This window comes from Peromyscus maniculatus, chromosome 11 (assembly GCF_049852395.1).
Source record: "Peromyscus maniculatus bairdii isolate BWxNUB_F1_BW_parent chromosome 11, HU_Pman_BW_mat_3.1, whole genome shotgun sequence".
In the NCBI taxonomy this organism is placed as follows: Eukaryota; Metazoa; Chordata; class Mammalia; order Rodentia; family Cricetidae; genus Peromyscus; species Peromyscus maniculatus.
In genome coordinates this window covers 24458660-24471138 of record NC_134862.1, presented here as the reverse complement: position 1 = coordinate 24471138, position 12479 = coordinate 24458660, and the positions used below count along the sequence as shown (strand labels likewise).

The following is a 12479-nucleotide window of genomic DNA, read 5'->3' as shown; positions in this document are numbered from 1 at the left end:
GTCTTCGCCTCCAGTCTTGTCACATGAGCACTCAGATTACACAGGGCCTTAGGACTTAAATAAGTTTTCAGGATATGAACCAAAGTCCTCACAGTTCCTCTGAGCCATTTCCTGAAACTAAAAGTGTACATGTCACTTAATTCCATAGTCATTTAAATCATACTTGGATACTATTTTTAAAAAGACATTCTAAATTTTCTATAACATTTGAAATGAAGATTTTTCATGTGTGTTCCTCCATGTATCACTCTTTTGTAATTGGGAATTTAAATATGCTGTTATTTCTCTTTCCCTAATTTATCTTAACACTATTTGGAGGTTAGAAATCATACCTTAATAATTAGAATTCACAATGACATTGGAAAGTGTCAATATATTTTTCTTAAGTGTATTCAATATAAATGGGAGTAGATCTTCTAGACATATTCTATTGATAGTAAAGATAGGGAATGATATCTTTGTTTGGAAGTTAATTTCTCTACTAATACCACTGCTAATAGCTCTATGCCACATATAAAGTCAGTGTATTCATTTGTTAGGATGTAATCAAGATGGTGTGTGAGAACAAATTGCAATTTGCAGGGAAGTCAGTAGAAGGAAATTTATACATGGCCGCATATCAGCGTGAATAATCGACACTTGACATGGAAGTGATACCAAGGATGAATTTTCAGGAAAAAAAAAAGAGTTTATTAAGGTACTCCTCCAACTATGTAGGGAAACACAAAATGAGAGGGGAATTGCTAATTACAAAAAAAGTTGGCCTATAGCAAAAGAAGACAGAACAATACATTAAACATGCACATATGCTTTTATGTTGAGTAACTCTCAAGGATTAACAATCTATTTAGGGGAATCCATGGATCTCCCTGGGAGGGGAACTAGAATATATTTTGCTAATGAAATGGGGGTGGGTGAGGTCAGGAGCATGAGGGATCAGATGGCAGGGAGAGGAGGGATGAGAGAGTACAGGAAGAGACAGCTGGAAGAAAAAGAAAAGAAAAACAACAACAATACACAACTCTTAGCCCTTTGTAACTGTGAGCAACAGGATGTGAATGAAAAAGTTATCCTAAAATAATTAGACATTCATAGGAAGAAGACTTGCATCTGCAGTTACAGTACACTAGCTATGATAAGATTGCAGCAGCTATCAATCTTCATGCTTCAGGGCAGAAGCTGTTCAACAGATGGGTCAGGAAAATATTCAGCCCTGTGGTACAGTATCATGAAATTAAATATATTATGGGAAGTTTATTCCTTTTAGTGAAACATCTGGCCTTGGCCACCAGACAAGACATACCCACTGTCTGTTCCAGAATGTTAACGCCTATTTCTCATAGAATGTTCCCTTACATCAGTGGAAGGCATGCATGCCACCCTTACTTATACTTTACATTTCTCTTTCCAGTTCTTAAGGGCTTTTCTGATTTCACGGAACTTCCAAATAGCAAATGGGGAGTTATTTGGAAATAATTTCCATTTACTATGTGATTTTGTTTGTATTTATTTAATTAACAGTAATGCATCTGAAGGGAAAATGCCTATAATGACCACTTGTCTAAAATTGGCATCTATACATGAATATTGGCATTTAGCTTCTTTGAGGTTATAAGAATGGGATATATTTTTTAATCTCTGTTGAGCAGGGAACAGTAAAAAATACACATTTCTCTATGTAAAATATGAATTAAATAATACAATTATCACTTCATCTGCTTATGAGGAAATTTGCAACATTGTGTTCTGTGTCCCCTTTTCCTAGTGTTTAAAAGAATTTATTCACAACAACTTTGGATTCCATGTGGTCTGTGTGGCAGATGGACTGTTGTTCCAAGTCTTACGTGATTTTTGTTGTCAAGGAACAGCTTACCCCTCACCCAATATTATATCTGTGATAAATGGGCATCTCTGAGTCTGGACCATTGCATTTTGGGTTCTCTCCATTATCAGAGTTTGCCAACTTCAATTAATCAATGCTTCTCATAATCAACTATTACATTTCTTCTTGATAGCTATTCATAATCTCTACATAAGTATGACTACAATAAGTATAAATATTTTAAATTAATTGTACTGGAAATGTATTAAATGCATAGATTCTGAATTTAAATCAGTGAAACTTCTTATACAACATTCTAGTACTTGGGCACCTTATTTAATGATGCATACTATACTGATATTTTGTAATTAACCACCATGCTATATCTTCAGATGTTTTCAAAATGTGAGGATTCTAGGAACAGATTTCTTTAATTAGAATTTTGCTTGTGATATCTATTAGCAAAATGATGTCAAGTAAGTCACTGGACCTCAGTTTTTTCATCTCTAAGATGGAAATAAACAGTTACTCCATTGCCAATCTACTAGAATAGATAAACATACGTATAGTAACTTAAAAGCATCTAATTCTTTTGTAAGCACTTAACAAATGTTACCTATATATAATTAATAAATCATAATTTTGCAGTCATGACTAAGAATTAGTATTTCTATATACACAAAAACTTCTCCCTTGAAGCAATGTCGTCAAGATGGCTAAATCATTATTACCAGCCTGAAGACATTTAAATGGAAATGTTGAGAAAGATATGTTGTTATATTTTCATGTTATGAAAACTGTCATATAGTTTCCAACTGGCTTCACTGAGAGCAAATTCTATGTACCTGACCCCTTTTCTACTTCAATCATATCTGTGACAGTTAGCCATTTGTCACTGCCCTCTTTTTGAGTGTACTGTGCTCCTGCTTAATTTTCTTGAATATAAGATTTGCAAAGAAGTCATATGGCAAACAGTGGTTGTACTATATAGCAAAGGTTGTTATTTCCTCTTTGATTTGTTTTTAGTGAGTGCACTAACAACAACTTTATTCATTTATTACAGTTGCTATTTTGTGTTTGGTTGTTTGAAATTGTACTATCTACATGAAAAGACAAGGTGTTGTATGGGAAAATTTCCCCCCTTAGATATAATTTCTCTAATTTATATTGTTATGACCATTTACACTGCAATGTCTTTCTTTAGAGTAAGTTATCATAATATATTTTCTATAACTGTTGGCATTGTAACAGAAAACAACATCAAGCATGGAGCCCAGCAAGGTTTGTTGACACTTTACTTTAATTCTAGCATGAAGAAAGCAGGAGCAATAGGATCAGCAGTTCAAGGTTATCTTTAGCTAGACTGTGAACTTGAGTCCAGCCTGGCTGTGGACTCAACATGGGTCCTGTCTCACATGGGACAAGACAAGCACAGAAGCAGTGACCGTAAAGAAAGGGAGCCCATTTTAACCACAGTCCTTGGTTTGTTTTTCATTTCAGAGTAATTTTATTTCTCTATTTTTATTTCCTCACTTGTGAAGGTACTCTGGCCAACTCTAGTGTGGCAAGCACGGCTCTGGCAGGCCTTGCTCTTCTTCCTGCTTCCCTCTACCTTACTAAAAAACCATTATATTACATTACTAAAGCTAGCCACCAAGGTCTATTCCCTTCTTTGGCCACTGCCTCCTCCTGAGGCAGACTACCAAGATCCAGCTATAAAGTATTAAAGTCCACCAATCAAAACCCCCTTTTGTTCACCTAATTCACATGCCCAGTCAAAACACACCATCATATCCTAATCCAGTATCACACATACCTTTCCCTTTTCTCTTCTTAAAAAAGTACACCTGCAAGGTCATTTGCTGCTGGTTGTTTGTTTGTTTGTTTGTTTTGGCTGAGTCAGAAAGCAGCCACTTTAACTTTTCTTCCCTGCTTAATAAAAGATTACTCTGAATGGCCGGGCGGTGGTGGCGCACGCCTTTAATCCCAGCACTCGGGAGGCAGAGCCAGGCGGATCTCTGTGAGTTCGAGGCCAGCCTGGGCTACCAAGTGAGTTCCAGGAAAGGCGTAAAGCTACACAGAGAAACCCTGTCTCGAAAAACCAAAAAAAAAAAAAAAAAAAAAAAAAAAGATTACTCTGAAAACAGGTGGATGTGGTTTGTGTCTAACCTGTGGTCCAGGAGAGAAACATCACTATGTGAGGGTCTCCTTTCCTAGTATATGTTTTAATTTGAAGAAATTGAAATATTCAATTAATTTCACCAGAATTACAGCAGCAGACTCCTTCTGCAATGTGTGTTGAAGATTGTTTACAGAAAATAAAGTCTGTACTAGATATTCTGCTTTGCATACCACAGAGAGTTCAGTAAGACCTCTCAGTGTTTCAACTGAAGATAATTACTGAAGGAATCCAGGAAAGAGAAAACATTGCAAGAAGCAGTGGCCCTGATGATATTGATATATACACATATAAGAATATTTTATTAAATATATAAATTCTCCTTTATTTGTACAAGTTCCAGTGATAATCAAAAATTTAATATTTCTTCTCTCTTCAAGTTATGTCATGAACAGGGATCTTCATTGTATGACTACCTAAATGTTTCAAAAATTTGAGAAAAGCAATATTACTTTCCTAAAAAATGTATAATTTTTTTAAGTTAAATGGATGCCAGGAGGTGGTAGTGTACACTTTTAGTCCCAGCACTTGGGAGGCAGAGACAAGCAGATCTCTGTGAGTTCAATATGGTGATAATTTATTTGTATTCAAATGTTATTTGTATGTTAATAAATAAAGTTGCCCGGGGGTCAGAGCTATTAGCAAGCCATAGGAAAACAGGGCAGTGGTGACGTACACTTGTAATCCCAGCACTTGGTAGGCAGAGCTAGGTAAGTCTCTGTGTGTTCAGGGATACAGCTGAAAGACCCCCAGGGGAGATCTTCCCTCAGGGAGAGACCCCAGACCCGGGAAACACACCGAAACCACAGATCAGATGCAAACAGCAAGAGGCTTTATTAGGTGCACAGGTACCTGGGGCCAAGTCTCTCGGAGGACTTGCGCGCCTACCGAGGGCAAAGGGGACTTTTTATGGGATTTCAGGGGCAGAGGCGCGGTTACAGAAGCGAGAAGCATAGTTACAGGGTCCCTATTGGCTGTTTTACAGAGGGCCAGGGTGAACTTGGGGTCGCGTTCTTTAATTATCAGAAGTTTGATGTGTGGCTGACTTAGCCTTGCCCAGGCCAGCTGCCTATTCTTCAAGGCCAGGGGCCCGCCATAAAATATCAACTGTCTTACTCCCAAGGCCGCTGACCCAATTATCCCCTATCTTAGGCCCGATGGCTGGCCATAGTTATCTTTTTCTTCCAAGGCCGGCTGGCTAGTTAGTCACAGCTGTGAACTCCTGTTTTTCTGATTCCTGCAGAATGGCGTTTCTAAGGCCAAGTTATTGGGGGGGCATAACATCGGCCCAACGCCCCATATCCTCATAATGGAGTGGGGTCCTTCATTCCCCCATTTTCTTTTCTCAGGGAATGGAATCTTTCATTCATGGGGAAGAATAGGGATGTGGCTCCATTTCCACCTGGCTGAGTTGTTGGTATTGTTGGGTCAATACCAAGGTCTGAACAATAGAAACACGTTCCCTGATAAATTGGACAAGTCTGTTTAGGATGCAGGGCCCAAGTGTCAGAAGGAGCAATAAAATCAGAAGGGGCCCTATAAGGGTGGAGACGAGGGTGGTGAGCCAGGGGGACCTTTCGAACCATCCTTCAAACCATCCCTGCTGTTCTTTAAAAAGTTTTTGTCTCTGTTCTAATCTCTTTCTTAATTTGGCCATGCTATCTCTTACCATCCCAGTATGATCCGCATAGAAGCAACATTCTTCTCTGAGGGCAGCACATAACCCCCCTTCCTGCAGGAAGAGGAGGTCTAATCCCCTCCGGTTCTGCAGAACTACCTCAGACAGGGAGGTGAGTGACTTTTCCAAGGCACTCACGGATTCCTCCAGTGCCTGGATATCAGTATGCATGGCAACCTGGAGTTGTCTGAACTGGTTGGTTTCCATGAGGGCAGTGGTACCTGTGCCTATTCCGGTGGCGATTCCTCCCACAGTTAATCCACCTAGTATTAGGGCCAGGGTTAGCGAGACTGGCTCTCTTTTTATACGGGGGACCCCTGTTTCATATCGAGCATAGATATCTTCAGGTGTATGGTAGACTATCCTGGGGTACAGTTCTATTAGTACACAATAATCGGCCATGTTAGCTAGTATTGAGGGAGAGAGGCATGGTGTAAGTCCAGTGCTACAGGCCCAGTAATTTCCGCTGGGAGCCACGAGATAATGGGGTCCTGGGACAAGTACCTGGGTGCGATTACACAGGTGTTGATGAGTGTAGGGTACGGTCCCCAGACATAGTCCTTGTCCTGACACCTCGGAGATTGTGAGCTTATGCTGAGGTGTCGAGGTACATCCTGGAGGGGGTGAAGAAGAGTTGGTGAAGCTTCCGACTACGGCCACCCCCTCATAATAGAGAGGTGCGGAAACTAGGCATAACCAGCACTCCTGAGTCCGATTTGGGTTGGTAACATTGAGGGCTGAGTAAGCGCCCTCTATAAGATTCAATAGCCGGTCTCCCGCACCGGGTCTGGGTGGCTGGAGGGTGGCTGGGGTTACAGCGGCATTCGGAGCCGTGCTTGGGCGAATAGCGGGGAAAGAGGGACGCTTTTGGTCAGAGAGAACCTGGTTGGGACCTATAAAGGTGGAGAGCTCCGTGATTTTAAGCTAATCGTAAACACAACTCCCTGGTCCCGTCTTGTCATGTAAAGTCTAAGTCCCCATGTTTTACCTTTAATCCAGTCTTGTGTGGTCTCCCTTCCCTTCTGAGTGAAAGATATATTCAGGGGTTGCATGTGAAATTTACACAGGGACCCTCCCCCTTCCAGTAAGTGTTATCTCTTCCTGACGTGACAGTTCCCCAACAATGTCCTTGGGTAAGGGGACGCCACGAGTGGCTTTTTTCTTGGGTAGCTCTTTTTACCCTAATGAGGTCCCAAGTGGATGAAGGCTTCCAATAGGTATTCCCAGTTGTTTCACATCCCCATGTTTTACAGAAGTAACTTTCATAACCCCCACATTGGCTAATCATCTTTTTGTCTCTACCATCCCGGGGGCAGACATAGAAGGGTAGTTGTGACAGGGCTGCCCTGGCTTCAGGGTGACCACATCCGTATTTCCCGTCATTACATTTGCAAGTTCCCTTACCGTCCTGACAGACGTCTGGTGCTCTGGGGTTCATGGGGTCAGTGGTAGGGATGTCCCAGTCCTCTGACCCTGCTGCTAATTGGTAGAGATCTGGATGTAAGTTAGGCCACCATGTAAAGGGGGTGTGAAGGGCGGTTGTTTGCCAGACCGTCTCCCCAGTTTGTGAGATGACCTGCCAGGTAATTTTTTTAACCAGGTGGGGGCTCTCTGGTGATGCCCCTCCTAATGTCAGGAGGAGGACTATTAGGGGGATCAAGGGGACCCCCGAGTGAGTCTTATCTTGAGTGGGTTCGAAGAGCGTTGAACTTTCCATGTTGATGTCTCGGTGTTCTCAGCTTCGTCGGGTTCCTTGGCAGCCTTCACATGTGACGCGTGGACCCAAGCCGCTATCCCGTCAACCTTGAGTGCGGTGGGAGTAGTTAACAGGACGGTGTAGGGTCCTTTCCACCTCGGCTCTAGGTTCTTGGATTGATGGCGTCGGACCCAGACAGAGTCCCCAATCTTGAATGGATGAGGCACCACCGGGCGATTCAGTTGCTCCCGGTAGGCATCCGCCAGGGGTTTCCACACCGTCTTTTGCACCAGCTGGAGGGCTTGGAGGTGTGCCTCTAGGGTAGGGCTGGGAAAAATTTCTTCTAGGAGCTTCTTGGTTACCACGTTAGCGGTCTCCTTCTTGGTAGGGAAGATCTCCATCCACCCTGAAAATGTGTCTACAAAAATCAGAAGGTATTTATATCCATATAGTCCGGGTTTTACCTCGGTGAAGTCAAATTCCCAATGGACTCCTGGGCGGTGACCTCGCAGGCGGCTCCCTCTGCTCAGATGGGCTTTTCCTGGATTAACTTGGGCACAGGCAGGGCAGCTGGAAGTCACCTGTTGGAGGACCTGTTCCTGATTCAATAATACAGTGCCCGAAGTCTCATCAGCCAGAAGGGCCCTCATCTTGTTTTTGCTCAGATGGGTTAACGCGTGGAGGAACTTGAGCATGTATTTGGTATGGGAGGTTGGCATAACTAATTTGTTATCCATTATATAAGCTTGTCGCTCGGGGCTCCATTTCGCCCCCATTTTCTTCGCTAATTCCTGGTCCTCCGGGCTGTAAGACATGGGGTCTCTACTTGGCTGTTGGTCCTGCAAGACCAACAGCTGGTCGCCCCTTGGGGATTGTAAGGCGACTGTCCGGGCTGTTAGATCAGCCAGCCGATTTCCCCGTGCTACGACAAAGTCATCTTTTTGGTGCCCCGGACAATGTATGATGCTGAGCTGATGCGGGAGGAACAATGCCTTTAAGAGTTCTAAAATTTCTTTTTTGTTTTTAATTTCCTTACCCTCCGAGGTCAAGAGGCCTCTTCTTCTGTAGATTTCTCCATGTACATGAGCAGTGGCGAAGGCATATCTGCTGTCAGTATAAACCATGAGTCTCTTACCTTCCGCCATCCGGAGGGCCTGGGTCAGGGCGATCAGCTCTGCTCTTTGGGCCGATGTTCCAGGCGGCAGCGGTGAGGCCCAAACTACCTCTGATTCGGTGGTAACAGCTGCTCCGGCCCTCCGTTCTCCTTCTTGGTAGAAGCTGCTCCCATCCGTGAACCAGATAAAATCTGGTTTCGACAGCGGTTGATCTGTTAGGTCAGAGCGGGTGCCATGGACCTCCGCCAGAATCTGGAGGCAATCGTGCTCCTCGGATGGGTCTGGCAAGGGCAGCAGGGTTGCGGGGTTGAGGGAGACAACTGGTCCGAACACCACTCGGTCTGTGTCTAGCAACAGAGCCTGGTAGTGGGTCATCCTGGAATTTGAGAGCCACCTGTCTGGGGGCTGCTGGACCAGAGCTTCCACCGCATGAGAGGATAACACAGTTAATGGCTGTCCCAAAGTCAGTTTCCCTGCATCCTTGAGCAAAACAGCAATAGCGGCTACCCCGCGCAGACAGGGGGCGGGCCATCCTGCAGCTACCGGGCTTTTATGGCCCCAGTCTCTGTACCAGTACCCCTTTTGCAAAGCCTGAGTTCTCGTCCACGAACAGTTCAAAAGGCTTGGTCAGATCTGGCAGGCCAAGGGCTGGTGACTCAAGTAAGATGTTCTTAATTCGTTGAAAGGCCTGTTGCTGCTCCTCTCCCCAGTGGAACATGGTCCCAGGCTTGGTGAGAGGATACAGGGGGGCAGCCATCTCAGCAAAACCCGGGATCCAGAGGCGGCAGTAGCCGGCTGTACCTAGGAACTCCCGCACCTGGCGGGGGTTCCTTGGAGGGGGTATGGAGAGTATGGCCTCTTTCCGTGCTCTCGTGAGCCATCTCTGTCCTCCCTCTAGGGCATAACCCAAGTAAATGACTTTGCTTTGGCAAATCTGAGCCTTCTTAGCCGAAGCCCGATAGCCCTTCTGTCCCAGTTTAGCCAAAAGGGCCCGAGTGCCCCTCTGACATTCAGCCTGGGTTCTGGCTGCTAGGAGGAGGTCGTCCACATATTGGAGCAAGATTAAGGCCGGGTGTTCAACCCGGAATTCGGCTAAGTCTGAGTGTAAGGCTTCATCAAAAAGAGTCGGGCTGTTTTTAAACCCCTGGGGGAGCCGAGTCCAGGTCAACTGTCCTGAAAGTCCCATCTCTGGGTCTCTCCATTCAAAAGCGAATAGCAGTTGGCTCTGGGGGTGCACTCTCAAACAGAAGAAGGCATCCTTCAAGTCCAGTATCGTATACCAAACGTGGGTTGGCGGAAGAGTGCTGAGGAGGTTGTAAGGGTTTGGCACCGTGGGGTGTATATCTTCAACCCGTTTATTAACCTCCCTCAGGTCTTGAACCGGTCTATAATCCCCTGTCCCAGGTTTCTTTACAGGCAGGAGGGGGGTATTCCAAGGTGATCGACAGGGCACAAGTACTCCCTGGTCCAAAAGCCTCCGGATGTGCGGTTTAATGCCCTCGTGGGCTTCCCGGGACATAGGATACTGTTTGATTGAAACCGGAGTGGCGGAAGCTTTCAACTGAATAACAAGTGGGGGTTGGTCGCGAGCCAGCCCCAAGCCGCCAGTCTCTGCCCATGCTGAGGGAAATTCCCTCAACCAGTCCTGCATTTCTTGTGGTGGCCCCTTAGAGGGCTCAGATTCAAACAGGCGGTATTCCTCTTCCAGTTTTAGGGTTAGGACTTGTAGGGGGGTCCCTTTGGGTCCTGTAACAGTCGACCCCTTATCATCAAAATAGATCTGAGCCTTGAGCTTAGTCAACAGGTCTCGGCCCAATAATGGGTGAGGGCAGTCAGGTATATGCAAAAAAGAGTGGGTTACCTGTCCAGATGCCAGCTGAACCTTTCTCTTGGTGGTCCATCGATATCTCCTGCTACCTGTGGCCCCCTGGACCAAAGCTGTGCGGTCACTGAGAGAGCCTCCGGTGTGGGTCAGGACTGAATGTTGAGCCCCGGTGTCCACCAGGAAGGTCACTGGCTGCCCCCCAATCTTGAGAGTTATCCTAGGCTCAGGGGGGGGCTCCTGGCCTTGACCTCCCTAATCCTCCAGATTGAGGAGGTCCGTGGCCCTTGACTTAGGCCTCCGAGACTCTTGAGGCTTCTTTGGGCAGTCACGAGCCCAATGTCCTCTCTCTCTACAGTAAGCACACTGGTCTTTGTCAAGTGGTGGCCTTCTCCGATCTCTCGTCCTAACTCCCTCGCTGACCTGTCCCTGAGATACTACAGTGGCCAGGACTTTAGTTATTTCCCTATGACGCTTTTTATCTCTCTCTTCCTGCCTCTGCCATAATCTCTCTTCCCGCTCTTCAGGAGTTTCTCTCTTATTAAACACTTTTTCTGCCTCTCTCAATAAATCTGACAAACTGAGTGAATGCAATCCTTCTAGTCTCTGTAACTTGGCCCTTATATCTGGACTTGACTGATAGATGAAAGACAGTATGACACCCGGCGCCTGTCCTGGATCTTCTGGATCGTACGGGGTATACATTCTGTATGCCTCTCTAAGTCTTTCTAAGAACGCTGCCGGCGTTTCCTCCTTTCCCTGGGTTACATTTCTAACCTGGGCCAGATTGGTAGGGCGTCTAGCCGCCCCTCGGAGACCCGCCAAGAGCAACTGGCGATAGAGACGTAGGTGCTCCCTACCTTCCGGGGTCGCGAAGTCCCAGTTCGGGCGGGTGAGGGGAAAGGCTGCGTCAATGATATTAGGCAATTGGGTGGGTCTTCCATCGTCTCCTGGAACCCGCTTCCGAGCCTCCAGGAAGACCCGCTGCTTTTCCTCTACCGTCAGGAGGGTCTGCAGTAACTGCTGACAATCTTCCCAAGTGGGCTTGTGGGTCACTAAAATGGACTCAATCAGGTTAGTCAAGGCAACAGGGTCCTTAGAGAAAGGGGGGTTATGTTGTTTCCAGTTGTAGAGATCAGAGGCTGAGAACGGCCAGTATTGGAGCTGGTGGTTAGGACCTTCCCTAAGGGGAAAGGCTCTGGACTCCTTGGCTGGCTCGTCGCGCTTTCCTCGTAGGCGACCGGCAATTGGGGAGGGAGCCGGAATCTCATCTTCCCTCTCTCTCCTTGGAGGCTGTTCAGGCGCCTCCGGGGGGGCCGTCGGTCCCTCCGGTGCCATTGCAGGGGCCACCGGTCCCTCCGGTGCCCGATTCCCTGGGTATGGTGGTGGGTCCTCTGTGAGGAGGTCAATAAGAGGTGAATTGGGGTCCGGGGGGAGGACGGGAGCCTTAGGGGAATCCTTTCGTGGGAGAACAGGGTAAAGGGAGGAGGAAGGAGAGGCGGGAGGGAGCAGTGGTTTGGCGATCATGAGTGGCGCCGTCCCTCCTGAGCCCCCTTCCCCAAATTGGGGCTCCCCAGTCGTCCCAGAGCCGGTCGGGGAGCAGTCTCCCGCCGATCCCATCCCCGGCCCCGCCTGAGCGCCGGCACCATAACCTGAGGCCGCCTGCGCGCCCGCCTGCACGTTCCCACATCCCATAGTCTCCTGCGCATCCGCCTGCGCGTTCCCATCTCCCGCACCTGCCTGCGCACCTGCCCGCGCGCTCACCGGAGCAGCGGCCTGCGGGGAGAGGAAAAGACTTGTTGGTGTGGGGTTAGGGAGGAACAGGGAGTGGGAGGGATCCGCCGATCTGGCTTCCTCGGCCCCGGGATTCGGCGAGCGCTGCTGCTGCTGGGGGGCCGAGGGGAAGAGAAACGGCTTAACCCATGGGGGAGGTTCTGTTGTCAGGAGTCTCCACATGGCAATGTATGGGACCTGGTCCGGGTGGCCATGGGGACTGGAAGCAAAAACTTTTCCCTCCACCTGTGAAATAAGACTGAGGTTAAAGGTTCCCTGACGAGGCCATCCTACATTCATTTTAACCCAATCGGCCTCGCAAAGAGTGATCCATTTTTTCTTCTTGATTACGACTCCTTCGTTGTTGGCTCGTATCTTTACGTCTGACCAGTGT

General features: G+C 46.9%; 2 protein-coding genes across 2 annotated transcripts in view; both read right to left on the bottom strand.

Moving 5' to 3' along the window:
• Positions 1–4811: 4811 nt before the first annotated feature.
• The window catches only part of LOC143267878 (uncharacterized), a 54228-nt gene continuing 46560 nt past the window's right edge, over positions 4812–12479 (bottom strand). Inside the window, exons 2-3 of the mRNA XM_076548249.1 lie at positions 11173–12088; positions 4812–7793 (exon numbers count right to left, since the gene is read on the bottom strand). Coding sequence (XP_076404364.1) covers positions 7336–7793; positions 11173–12088 — 1374 coding nt within the window. The 3' untranslated portion in view covers positions 4812–7335. The remainder of the gene's footprint in view (positions 7794–11172; positions 12089–12479) is intronic.
• On the bottom strand, positions 7798–11017 carry LOC143267750 (uncharacterized; the record flags this gene model as incomplete). Its single annotated transcript, XM_076547167.1, is given in 3 exon segments — positions 7798–9043; positions 9045–10567; positions 10982–11017. Coding segments are annotated over 3 exon segments (2805 nt in total), but the record flags the coding sequence as incomplete, so codon positions are not given.